A 14,787-nucleotide genomic window follows, 5' to 3' on the forward strand; every position below is an offset into this window, starting at 1 on the left:
TTTGAACCATGGGACAATGTCAACAGGCTTTAATTAAAGGGGGATTACCACTCCGTTCATCTCTTTCATACACACAGTTCGCACGAGTCTGACTGGCCTCCCTTCCCTCGCTAGTCACGTGTCGCGCTCACGCCCCTCACACTACACACACACACACAACACACATAGACCCCTCACGTACCCTCGTATACGGAACACACTTTCAAAACTTTACACCTAGATACTCCAAAATAAACCCCCAAATAAAACTCTACACCTAGATACTCCAAAATAAACCCCCAAATAAAACTTTACACTTAGATACTCCAAAATAAACCCCCAAATAAAACTTTACACTTAGATACTCCAAAATAAACCCCAAATAAAACTTTACACCTAGATACTCCAAAATAAACCCCAAATAAAACTTTACACCTAGATACTCCAAAATAAACCCCCAAATAAAACTTTACACTTAGATACTCCAAAATAAACCCCCAAATAAAACTTTACACCTAGATACTCCAAAATTAACCCCAAATAAAACTTTACACTTAGATACTCCAAAATAAACCCCCAAATAAAACTTTACACCTAGATACTCCAAAATAAACCCCAAATAAAACTTTACACCTAGATACTCTAAAATAAACCCCCAAATAAAACTTTACACCTAGATACTCCAAAATAAACCCCCAAATAAAACTTTACACCTAGATACTCCAAAATAAACCCCCAAATAAAACTTTACACTTAGATACCCCAAAATAAACCCCAAATAAAACTTTACACCTAGATACTCCAAAATAAACCCCCAAATAAAACTTTACACCTAGATACTCCAAAATAAACCCCAAATAAAACTTTACACCTAGATACCCCAATATAAACCCCAAACAAATCAACACAAATACAAACTTTATTTTACTTAGATCTAGACATTAGGTACTTGTCTTGTTTCTTTTGGAAGACATCACACACACACATATACACACACACATTCACACACGTACACACACACATGTATATATATATATATATATATATATATATATATATATATATATATATATATATATATATATATATATATATATATATATATATATATATATATATATATATATACATACATATATAAACATACACAACACACCAATGAAATTTGAAGAAAAATCTAGAATGCCCACTGCGGATCATCCCGCCCCCTCCCCTAACTAGATCTACGTCATCGGGTGCACGTGTGTGTACACATGGAGATGACGCGCGTGACCTTTGAACTGTATAGCAACTTCTAGAGGTCAGTCAGTACTCAAACGTGTGACCGTTAACTTTTCTGGTTGTCTCTCCTTAACACCCCCGCCCCCTCCCCTCCCTCCTAACACCCCCACCCCCCACCCCCTCCCTCCTAACACCCCCACCCCCTCCCCTCCCTCCTAACACCATCACAGTCTGCCTCGAAGGTTGAGAAATCAACAAAACAAATCATGAGCTAACGCCATCCCCTCCCCACACTCAAGCTAACACCACCCCCTCCCCCACCCCTCTGACTGAGACAATAGTGGTTTTATTGACGGGCCAATTATTTTCCCACAGATCCGGGCCGGTACAAAAAACCTCGGCACACAAGTTAAAACAATATCTGACCCTCGTTGGCCCTGCTAGCCGGCCAGCCATGCTTGGCGCGAGATTCTCGCTAGAATTCTCTAGAATCCCCGGGACTTGGCCCGCGCTCATGACGAGGTTGATACACACACGGGTCAACATAAGGGGGGGGGGGGATCAAGGTCGGCCTAGGAGGGGTGGGGCTGTCACGGAAGTTTTTTTAAACCCGTTTGATGTCATTTGATGTATTGATAAGATTAGCTGACAGTGTTTGACTGTCACAGTCATGTCTGTCAGTCATGTCTGTCAGTCACGGTGATGTTTGGCTGTCACAGTGATGTTTGACTGTCACACTGATGTTTGACTGTCACAGTAATGTTTGACTGTCACAGTCATGTCTGTCAGTCATGTCTGTCAGTCATGTCTGTCAGTCATGTCTGTCAGTCATGTCTGTCAGTCATGTCTGTCAGTCACGGTGATGTTTGACAGTCACGTGATGTGTCATGTCACTGTGAGTGGTGTCCGTCAAATAAAAACGATACTGTAGCCTAGCCTTGTGTAAATCGAAACAATTAGACGCACTAATTAACCAGAGGGTGACCGGCAGGTCGGTGATGTAGCCTGATCTAGCCGTCACTGACCTACGCATGGGGGGGGGGGGGGGGGGTCAATCTCGGTTTGTTGACAAACACTGAGCGTCATTGCGTAACCAGTCCTACACCGTATGCTGATTGTTGACCAACGCAAAACCACAACAATAATGGGAGACAACAGGTCAAAACTACGGAAAGAGGGACAACTGTTCAAAACCCAGAGAAGGGCGACAACTGGGTGTTTACAGAAAGGGGAGCAACCCGGGACAAACAGCTGAGAGTTATCCTGTGTTGCGGTGTTGTTTTTTATTCACCGGGTTTAAGCGATGAAAGAACAGAAACAAGCAAGATACAAGTTCAATTGGGGAGAAACAAGTGACGGCGGTTGGCGTTAGTTGACACGTGTTGACCGCGCGTGCCTGCGCGTAAAGGTGCGCGTTAAATGGCTGGTGAGTGAGGCACTCAGTGACCCCGGACTGGTGATACACCTGACCACGCGCCGAGTGCACGCGCTAATCAATCACCAGGATTCGTAATACGAACATATTTTAGCGCTAATTAATGACCAGGCTCCATGATACGAACATATTTTTGCGCTAATCAATGACCAGGATTCATAATACGAACATATTTTAGAGCTAATTAATGACCAGGCTCCATGATACGAACATATTTTTGCGCTAATCAATCGCCAGGCTCCATGATACGAACATATTTTAGCGCTAATCAATTACCAGGCTCATTATACGAACATATTTTAGCGCTAATAAATCACCAGTCTCCATGATACGAACATATTTTAGCGCTAATTAATGACCAGGCTCCATGATACGAACATATTTTTTAATAAACAACAGAATTTGTTTTAATGTTATCAAAATATGGTGGTGTATTTTATGGAAATGGATGTTTCTAGAAATGTCTGCACAATCCCATGGGATAGAGCGGAGATCCTTTAGACAAACTGGTTCAGCGTGGTGTGTACGGATCTCATTGTATACCTTTAGACAAACTGGTTCAGTGTGTTGTTTACAGATCTCATTGTATACCTTTAGACAAACTGGTTCAGTGTGGTGTGTACAGATCTCATTGTATACCTTTAGACAAACTGGTTCAGTGTATAGATCTCATTGTATACCTTTAGACAAACTGGTTCAGTGTATAGATCTCATTGTATACCTTTAGACAAACTGTTTCAGTGTGGGGTGTACAGATCTCATTGTATACCTTTAGACAAACTGGTTTAGTGTACGGATCTCATTGTATACCTTTAGACAAACTGGTTCAGTGTGGTGTAGTTCATTGTACAGATCTCATTGTATACCTTTAGACAAACTGGTTCAGTGTGTTCTTTACAGATCTCATTGTATACCTTTAGACAAACTGGTTCAGTGTGGTGTGTACAGATCTCATTGTATACCTTTAGACAAACTGGTTCAGTGTGTTGTTTACAGATCTCATTGTATACCTTTAGACAAACTGGTTCAGTGTGGGGTGTACAGATCTCATTGTATACCTTTAGACAAACTGGTTCAGTGTGTTGTTTACAGATCTCATTGTATACCTTTAGACAAACTGGTTCAGTGTGGTGTGTACAGATCTCATTGTATACCTTTAGACAAACTGGTTCAGTGTGTTGTTTACAGATCTTATTGTATACCTTTAGAGTCTTAGAAAAACTGGTTTAGTGTGGTGTGTACAGATCTTGTTGTATACCTTTAGACAAACTGGTTCAGTGTGTTGTGTACAGATCTCATTGTATACCTTTAGACAAACTGGTTCAGTGTGTTGTTTACAGATCTCATTGTATACCTTTAGACAAACTGGTTCAGTGTGGTGTGTACAGATCTTGTTGTATACCTTTAGACAAACTGTTTCAGTGTGTTGTTTACAGATCTCATTGTATACCTTTAGACAAACTGGTTCAGTGTGGTGTGTACAGATCTCATTGTATACCTTTAGACAAACTGTTTCAGTGTGTTGTTTATGGATCTCATTGTATACCTTTAGACAAACTGTTTCAGTGTGGGGTGTACAGATCTCATTGTATACCTTTAGACAAACTGGTTCAGTGTGTTGTTTACAGATCTCATTGTATACCTTTAGACAAACTGGTTCAGTGTGGTGTGTACAGATCTCATTGTATACCTTTAGACAAACTGGTTCAGTGTGTTGTTTACAGATCTCATTGTATACCTTTAGACAAACTGTTTCAGTGTGTTGTTTATGGATCTCATTGTATACCTTTAGACAAACTGTTTCAGTGTGGGGTGTACAGATCTCATTGTATACCTTTAGACAAACTGTTTCAGTGTGTTGTTTATGGATCTCATTGTATACCTTTAGACAAACTGTTTCAGTGTGGTGTGTACAGATCTCATTGTATACCTTTAGACAAACTGGTTCAGTGTGTTGTTTACAGATCTCATTGTATACCTTTAGACAAACTGGTTCAGTGTGGGGTGTACAGATCTCATTGTATACCTTTAGACAAACTGGTTCAGTGTGTTGTGTACAGATCTTATTGTATACCTTTAGACAAACTGGTTCAGTGTGTTGTTTACAGATCTCATTGTATACCTTTAGACAAACTGGTTCAGTGTGGGGTGTACAGATCTCATTGTATACCTTTAGACAAACTGGTTCAGTGCATGAAATCGGCGGGGGAAGCTTGGGGGGAAAGCCCCTCCTGTAGCCACTTTTAGCATCACCCCCCCCTCCCCCTACCTGCCCCAATAAGCGCCCTGACCTGACCCCCCGGGACACACACGGTGCTGTCCACCCAACTGTGGACAGAGCGGGCAAATATTGGTCACATGGGCACGTGACGGTCAAGGTGACACAACTCCTGACCGCCCCCTCCCCTCACATCACTTTCTTCCACCTCCCTCCCCCCACCTACACACAGACAGACTATGGAAAGACTGACCCTATGGAGAGACTGACCTTATAGAGAGACTAATCCTAGACTGACCCTATAGAGAGACTGACCCAATGGAGAGACTGACCTTATAAAGGGAGACCGACCCCATGAAGTGACTAACCTTATAGAGAGACTAATCCTAGACTGACCCTATAGAGAGACTGACCCTATGGAGAGACTGACCTTATAAAGGGAGACCGACCCCATGAAGTGACTAACCTTATAGAGAGACTAATCCTAGACTGACCCTATAGAGAGACTGACCCTATGGAGAGACTGACCTTATAAAGGGAGACCGACCCCATGAAGTGACTAACCTTATAGAGAGACTAATCCTAGACTGACCCTATAGAGAGACTGACCCTATGGAGAGACTGACCTTATAAAGGGAGACCGACCCCATGAAGTGACTAACCTTATAGAGAGACTAATCCTAGACTGACCCTATAGAGAGACTGACCCTATGGAGAGACTGACCTTATAAAGGGAGACCGACCCCATGAAGTGACTAACCTTATAGAGAGACTAATCCTAGACTGACCCTATGGAGAGACTGACCCAATGGAGAGACTGACCCTATGGAGAGACTGACCCCAGACTGACCCTATGAAGGCAGACTGAACCTATGGAGAGTGACCATGTGGAGATACTGACCTAAGTCGATAGATGGACGATACTATTGCATTGTCAATAAATAATTGATATGCAATTAAACATCTGTGACTTGTTTTCTGTGACTTTTTTTCGTGTAACTTTTTCCCAGTGACTTTTTTTTTCGGCATGAGAATGGTCATCTTGATAAAATAGTCAAAATACTAGTACGACTGTTGCCATATTTAGGGTTGCCAGGTGTCCAGTTTTGAACTGGACAGTCCAGTATTTGAGCAGACTGTCCAGGATAAAATAAATATAAATTCTGGACAAGTATATGAATAATACTCTGTTACCCCCCTTCTTCTGCTTTGCGGCATACCTGAGAAGGGAAGGATGGAAAGGTGTCCAGTATTTTCGGAAAAGGTATCTGGCAACCCTAGCCATATTTAACCTTGATATTTTTACAAAGTAGATTTTGACACCCACATTATCGACAACGAAGAAAATAGAACATACAACGCCATATGTTATATATATATATTTTTAATAATATTAAATTTTTACGAGAAGTTTTTAAAATTGACTTTCTGTTTTTAAATTAAAAAATCAGTCATTTTTACTTTAGTGGATTTAAAAGATTTATTTTTTTGCATGTTTTTTTTTTTTACATTACAAATACATAAACTTTTAAAGTCTCTCTTTCGCCCCCACAAAAAATAAACAAGTAATCTATTTTTAATTTGAACGAATCCGTGTTTTGGCACGTAATCGATACCTTGGTGTCGCCGTGTGACACGTGTTGAGATGGCCGTGTTTACCAGTGCACGTGTCAACATGTCAAGCCATTACTGCAGACATTTGACTGTTGGTTCAACGTCTGCTCAGCAGTTATCCCCCCTGCTAGTCTAGTGGCACACGTCACTAGACTGACCACATTGTTTGCTTCATGGCATTAAGCAACAGTTGTATACTTACGTATATAGTGGTTATAGCTACATAAGCTTATATATATATATATATATATATATATATATATATATATATATATATATATATATATATATATATATATATATATATATATATATATATATATATATATATATATATATATTTCAGCACAAACACCACCCTGATGACAGAAAAATAATATATAATTACGTAAAAAAAAATTTTTTTTAACCGCTCTTTCACGGAAATTTATGTGCGCACCCCTACACACGAATATTTTTCTTACTATGGTGTAAAACTGTATGTCGTATAAAACTTGAGACACTCTCTACCATATAAAACTTGATTCACATACTTCCGTATACAAATTGATGTCGTTTAAAATTTAAACTTAATCCCAATGAAATCAAGGGGATAGGTTGCGGTGTAGTTGCGCTCTTTGTTGAGTATGTTGGTGTTGATGTATGTGCGTGAGAGAAAGCGTGTATGTGCGCGTGCTAGTGTGTAACGAAATATGTGTCGGCCTACTGATAAAGTTTCTCAAAGACTTTCAGAATTCGATAATTTTATATCATATTCATTTTATGTTGAGAAATGTTAACTTTTATGTGTTTTCTCAAAGCTCGGGCGGTTCTATCACAAATCTATATTTCCATTACACGATTGCACTGTAAGAGCCACCCCCTTAATGTTATTATAATATATAAAGTTCAATTCTGTATGTTTGTATGTCGTGGATTACAAAGGAATATAAGAAAAAACGATACTTCTATTGTGTCAGGTGTTAAATGTCTAGTGTGCTCATCGTCTAAATTTATGAGTTAAAAAATTAACATTGAAAGTCTTTAAAAACAGTTTTCATTTTGAATACTTAGAATAATAATTTTTCAAAATGAACATTACATAAGATTTTTTTTTTTAAATCTATCAACGTTTATAAAATTGTGCCTGAAAAGTATTAGCATTTAGTCCTACAGCGCTCATTACGTCCCTTGATTAAAAAAACACAGCTACTTCCCTTTAAAAAACATTACATCGGGGGGGGGGGGGGAGAATGTACTTTTTATTACTTTGTTTTGGTGTTAGGAAAAAAAAAATTACATAATTAGCGGGGATTGATTAAGTGCAATGTTGTTGGAATTTTTAATACTGCATTTTATTACTTTCTCGTATATACGAAGTATAGAGAAAGTCTTGTAATCGTGCAAAATCTGTACACACCACACTGAACCAGTTTGTCTAAAGGTATACAATTTTTACAAATCTCGACGTTTTACACCTCCCTGAGTCGGAAAAACATATTTTTGCAATCTTGTCCGTATGTCTGTGTGTATGTGTGTGTGTGTGTCGCTGTTTGTGTGTCTGTGTGTGTGTGTGTGTAAACACGATTACTTGAGTACCGTTACAGCTAGGTTGATGAAATTTCATATATAAGTATTTTATCAAAATCGTAGGTCCATATCGACTTTTGAGCGATTTCCGATAACCGGAATTGATACTTTTTAACACGTTTTTCTTAACTCAGCTTCGCGTTTGTGGATTTGTTTGTTTGTTGTTAAAATTGACATCGAAAATTAGCCCACTTCTGATTGCTCTACAGATCTGAAATTTGGCATGCATGCTACTTTCGCCTAACAATTTCAGATGCAATCATAAAAACTAGCAATTACAGACCGTAATTAGCTTAATTTAATTACGCCCCAAGGACCATAAAATCGAGGACATGATTTCTAAAGATACCGACAAGACTGGAGGCCTATTGCCACAGTTACTTCGGCCCCAATCGATGTGAGCGCGCTGGCCGTGATCGTATAGCGGTTAGTACTTCGCGTTGTGGCCGCGACAACCCAGGTTCGAATCCTGGTCGCTCAAGATTTTTAGTCCGTGTATTTATAAACACTTAGTCAAGTCATACTTAATCAAGTCATTAGATAAAGTAGAAAAGAAACTATATAAAAAACTTTTTTAAAAACCACGTTTTTCATGTGTAGCAACGGACTAAAAAGGAGAAAATAAAATACTTAAAAAAAACTTTTTAAAAAACCACGTTTTTCATGTGTAGCAACGGACTAAAAAGGAGAAAATAAAATACTTAAAAAAAACTTTTTAAAAAACCACGTTTTTCTTGTGGACTAAAAAGTAGAAAATAAATTTTCATACATTTGATGACAAAAAACGTGGGTCGGGCAGATGGGTCGGGAAATTTGATGGTGAACGTACCCACGTTTTTTGTCATCAAATGTATGAAAATTTATTTTCTACTTTTTAGTCCACAAGAAAAACGTGGTTTTTTAAAAAGTTTTTTTTAAGTATTTTATTCTAATTTGAATTTTTCAAAAGCCTATAACTTGTGTACTCTTTTAGATAGATATATGAAATTTCATATGTAAGTAAAAGATCTAATCCTCTACCTTCTATCAAATTTTGATTAATTTCCGTTGAACGAAAGTAGTAATTTACGCTATTTCCAATTTCTCAAAAAAAAACGCATATAAATATATAAAGTACTAATAATGTTCCGCACTATTATGCACATTTTGTTTAGGCGTTCGCTTGGTGCGCAATTCTTTTTTCTACGAGATTCTATTCTATTTTTAAAAGTTTAAGTAATTATAAATCATGTCTATATTCCGAGTTGCCATCCCACGTAGTGTTATATAAGAATATTCGAGAAAGTTTCGGGAGACCACTCCCGGTTTATTTATTCCATACACTGAACGTACTATTTTCTTCTTATTATTTTTAATCAAAGACAGTTGAAGTAACAAAAGACACCTTTATTCGGGAACGGGAATTCCCGCGGGATTATTAGTTGTGTCTTTTTTGCGCATTCGTTTTGTCTGTCCTTTTTTGCGCACGAAGGGGAATTCGTTTTTGTCGGTCGCACCAGAAAGCTCTTTTATAGACACATGCACCAAACTACAAGAAGATATACCATTTTATACAATACTAGCCGTCCCAGATTATGTTGTGTTGTGTTCGCGTTGTGTTTGTGTTGTGTTTGGGCTGTGTTTGTGTTTGTGTTGTGTTTGTGTTGTGTTGTGGTTGGGTTTGCGTTTTGATTTGGTGTGTTTTCGTTTGCTTTTTCGTTTGTTTTTTCTTTGTGTTTGTATTGGTGTTTGTGGTTGTGGTTGGGTTTGATGTTAGGTTTTTGTTTTCGTTTTCGTTTGTGTTTGTATTTGTAATTGTGTTTGCGTTATGTTTTGCAAATCTCGACGTTTTACACCTCACTGAGTCGGAAAAACATAGTTTTGCAATTTTGTTCGTATGTCTGTGTGTGTATTGTGTGTGTGTGTGTCTGTAAACACGATAACTTGAGTACCGTTAAAGCTAGGTTGATTAAATTTCATATATAAGTATAATATCAAAATCGTAGATTCGTATAAACTTTTGAGCGATTTCCGATAACCAGAAGTGGAATTTTTTCTCTTTTGAATTTTTTAAAAGCCTATAACTTGAGTACTTTTTCAGATAGATAAATGAAATTTCACTTGTAAGTAAAATATCTAATTTTCTATCTTCTGTCAAATTCGGATTAATTCCCGTTGAACGGAAGTAGTAATTCATGCTATTTCCGATTTCTCAAAAACCGCATGTGAATTTATAAAGTACTAATAATATTCCGCACTATTATACATAATATTGTTTGGCGTTCACTTTGTGCGAAGTTCTTTTTTCTACAAGATTCTATTTTATTTTTAAAAGTTTAAGTATTTAAAATGGATTAAAAATCATGTCTATATCCCGAGTTGCCATTCCCTTTTGTTTTATATAAGATTATTCGAGAAAGTTTAGGGGAGATTACTCCCTGTTTATTTTGTTTTTGTTTTGGTTGGTTGTGGTTAGGGTGGGCAATGTCCGGTATATGATGATCCTTAACAGATAGGTTTTTCAAAGAGGCCAGAGCAAGGCCTGGCCGGGACGGCTAGTTAAGAATATAGGAGAAAGTTTAAGGATTTACTACAACTTTTTTTTTATTGCGACAAATTCCGGGAAAACCCAAAGGGACGCCAGCACGGTGCGGCACATATCGAAGAGCGCACCAAACTCCACCATCATGGTTGTCCTAAGTTGGAGCATGTCATCAAGCTCAACAATCTGCTCTTGATCTCAGTTCTGCCCGTCCTGGTCCTAAGGTATAGCGGTCAAGTTTCATCAGTAGTCAGTCACGTTTTTAGTAGGACATTCCATACACATAGAGATCTAGATCTAGATACATATACATGTAGGGTCTCCCGTACCAGTGGTCCAATGTTTGATTTTATATAGATCTAGATCTAAATATAGATGTCGATCTAGTTCTAGAAATAGATATGTAGATACATATTTTTTTAAATTTATAATTATTGAATAACCATAAAGCCAGTTCATTAGAGTAATGATGGTTCATTAGAGTAATGATGGTTCATTAAAGTAATGATGGTTAGGATGGGCTGGTCCTGCAGAAGTTAAAGAATGTCGAGGCTAGTTAGTAAAACAGTTAACCCTTTGCTTGCTGGTTACATTCATACCGTCATTTGTAGAACAGAAGTGATTAGCGGGGGAGGCGATCATCATACCATCATTTGTAGAACAGAAGGGATTAGCTGGGGAGATGATCATCATACCATCATTTGTAGAACAGAAGGGATTAGCTGGGGAGATGATCATCTTACCATCATTTGTAGAACAGAAGGGATTAGCTGGGGAGATGATCATCATACCATCATTTGTAGAACAGAAGGGATTAGCGGGGGAGGCGATCATCATACCATCATACCATCATACCATCATTTGTAGAACAGAAGGGATTAGCTGGGGAGATGATCATCATACCGTCATTTGTAGAACAGAAGGGATTAGCGGGGGAGATGATCATCATACCATCATTTGTAGAACAGAAGGGATTAGCGGGGGAGGCGATCATCATACCATCATACCATCATACCATCATTTGTAGAACAGAAGGGATTAGCTGGGGAGATGATCATCATACCGTCATTTGTAGAACAGAAGGGATTAGCGGGGGAGATGATCATCATACCATCATTTGTAGAACAGAAGGGATTAGCGGGGGAGATGTTCATCATACCATCATACCATCATTTGTAAAACAGAAGGGATTAGCGGGGGAGATGATCATCTTACCATCATTTGTAGAACAGAAGGGATTAGCGGGGGAGGCGATCATCATACCATCATTTGTAGAACAGAAGGGATTAGCGGGGGAGGCGATCATCATACCATCATTTGTAGAACAGAAGGGATTAGCGGGGGAGGCGATCATCATACCATCATTTGTAGAACAGAAGGGATTAGCGGGGGAGGCGATCATCATACCATCATTTGTAGAACAGAAGGGATTAGCGGGGGAGGCGATCATCATACCATCATTTGTAGAACAGAAGGGATTAGCGGGGGAGGCGATCATCATACCGTCATTTGTAGAACAGAAGGGATTAGCGGGGGAGGCGATCATCATACCATCATTTGTAGAACAGAAGGGATTAGCGGGGGAGGCGATCATCATACCATCATACCATCATACCATCATTTGTAGAACAGAAGGGATTAGCGGGGGAGGCGATCATCATACCATCATTTGTAGAACAGAAGGGATTAGCTGGGGAGGCGATCATCATACCGTCATTTGTAGAACAGAAGGGATTAGCGGGGGAGGCGATCATCATACCGTCATTTGTAGAACAGAAGGGATTAGCGGGGGAGGCGATCATCATACCGTCATTTGTAGAACAGAAGGGATTAGCGGGGGAGGCGATCATCATACCATCATTTGTAAAACAGAAGGGATTAGCTGGGGAGGCGATCATCATACCGTCATTTGTAGAACAGAAGGGATTAGCGGGGGAGATGATCATCATACCATCATTTGTAGAACAGAAGGGATTAGCGGGGGAGATGTTCATCATACCATCATTTGTAAAACAGAAGGGATTAGCTGGGGAGGCGATGAAATTTATACTATTTTCTTTTTCTCCCCACGTGAAGAAAATGTCCCCGGTGTAGCAGACTTGAGCGTGGATATCATACGACATGCTGGGAGTCATCATCCAACATCCGACACCAGGCCCACCACAGCCAACATCCGCCCCTAAAGATGAGCGCAAACTGCAACACAACAACTCCAATATCAAGCAAGCTATCCCTGACAACAAGAACACATCGCCGCCATTTAATAGCGCAAAGTTCTACCGGAAATCATCTCACATAGGCAGGTCAAGGTCAGTCTCTGTTTCCGGCCAAGCACGTGCGGGTGATGTGGTGTACCTCCCACGTGTCAAGAAAAAGCAGCCGGCCGACAAAACGCCCGAGGAGGCGGGGGTAAGAGCCGCGCCAGAAGAATATAAGGCTGGGATCTTGAACCTGATCTGGAGGAAGATGACCTGGCTCTTTGTTGCCGAGCCAGTGGTCAGCAGCCCATGTGACAGCCAGCGGACGAAGGCGCGTACAGATGCCGGTGTGAGGTCCACATCGGCGGCCACTAGAGGCCGCCACAAGTCTCCGGCCCACAGCCCCGGCAAACAGAGACCAAAGCCGCCCGCCAAGAGAAGCTTCTTGCTGGCGCCTATAGGGAATCAAAGATTGTCTCCAGTCAGGGGGGCGGGCAACCAGCCAGCCGGCAAGTTGGGCAGCCCAAGGTCAGGCCGACCCGGCAAGTTGGGCAGTCCAAGGTCAGGCCGACCCGGCAAGATCGGGAGCCCAAGGTCAGGCAAGAAGCCAGACCAGCGACTCGAGCGCTCCAGAAAATACGAGTGGACTTTGTCCGAGGTGAAAGGTCAGGGGAAAGAGACGAGCAGATCTTCCAAATCTCCGCTGAGACCACCGCGTGCTGCAGACGCCAGGAGAGCGGTCTCTCTCCCGTCCGTCCGGTCATGGCAGGAAGACGAGCAGGCGCAGGCTCGGCTGGCGCCAATGCGCGTTAGGTCAGAGTTCAAAAAGAAAACTCGAGAAAGGGGCGATGACCCAGCCACCAGACCCAGGCAGCTCGCTCGCAAGCCGCTCAACCGCGGCGGGAAAAAACGGAAGATCTCTGAGGTCAATTTCAGTAGCTACAAAGTCAGCATCTTGCAAAGTCGCCGCGCCAACTCTCAGCTGGGAGAGCCGCAAAAGAAGCCGGCAGTGTCGGGTTGCCGGGTTCCGTCAAAAAGAACCCAAAGTTGATGGCTCAAGATTCTACCGACCGGCGCTTGGCAGAAGGCAAGCTGGTAGCCGGTTGCTGGTAGCCGGTTATGGCAGCCGGTTATGGCAGCCGGTTATGGCAGCCGGTTAAGGTAGCCAGTTATGGTAGCAGAAGACAATTCATTGGTTGTTTGATTGGTCAGCTCAGCCTACCCTCCCCACTTTTTTAACGGAGGGTCGCTGGGATGTGTGCAAGATGCTGTCTGTAGGCGTAAAAGATTTCAGATATCAAAGGTAGCTACCATCTTGCAACAACACGGAGAACAATGTTTATTTCAAACCAGTTGTACCATCTTGTCAATTGATGATAAAAACAACTCTTTTCATAAAATATCATTTTTTTTAAATTGTAACGACAGTTGCTGATTTGTTTTGTTTTGTTTTTTACTTTCTCGTGTACAAAGTATAGAGAAAGTATTGTAATTGTGCCCAAAAAAAATCGAGATATTTGCAAATCTCGACGTTTTACACCTCCCTGAGTCGGAAAAACATTGTTTTGCAATCTTGTACTTATGTCTGTGTGTGTTTGCATGTGTATCTGTGTGTGTTTGTGTGTCTGTAGACACGTACGACCATTTGATTCCCTCGTGTGGACGTACGACCATTTGATTCGATCGTGTGGACGTACGACCATTTGATTCCCTCGTGTGGACGTACGACCATTTGATTCCCTCGTGTGGACGTACGACCATTTGATTCCCGCGTGTGGACGTACGACCATTTGATTGTGGACGTACGACCATTTGATTCCCTCGTGTGGACGTACGACCATTTGATTCCCGCGTGTGGACGTACGACCATTTGATTGTGGACGTACGACCATTTGATTCCCGCGTGTAGACGTACGACCATTTGATTCCCTCGTGTGGACGTACGACCATTTGATTCCCTCGTGTGGACGTACGACCATTTGATTGTGGACGTACGACCATTTGATTCCCTCGTGTGGACGTACGACCATTT

At 40.8% G+C, this 14,787-nt stretch overlaps 1 protein-coding gene across 1 annotated transcript; it reads left to right on the forward strand.

The window, feature by feature from the left end:
• The first annotated feature begins 10,680 nt into the window (after window positions 1–10,680).
• On the forward strand, window positions 10,681–14,161 carry LOC131957371 (uncharacterized). The gene is made up of 2 exons (XM_059322126.1): window positions 10,681–10,781; window positions 12,634–14,161. The coding sequence occupies exon 2, from the start codon at window positions 12,679–12,681 to the stop codon at window positions 13,804–13,806; it is 1,128 nt and encodes a 375-aa protein (XP_059178109.1). The 5' UTR covers window positions 10,681–10,781; window positions 12,634–12,678; the 3' UTR covers window positions 13,807–14,161.
• The last annotated feature ends 626 nt before the right edge of the window (window positions 14,162–14,787 follow it).

Source organism: Physella acuta, unplaced genomic scaffold (genome assembly GCF_028476545.2).
Source record: "Physella acuta isolate Inbredline_101_S28 unplaced genomic scaffold, ASM2847654v3 ptg001237l, whole genome shotgun sequence".
Classification (NCBI taxonomy): Eukaryota; Metazoa; Mollusca; class Gastropoda; family Physidae; genus Physella; species Physella acuta.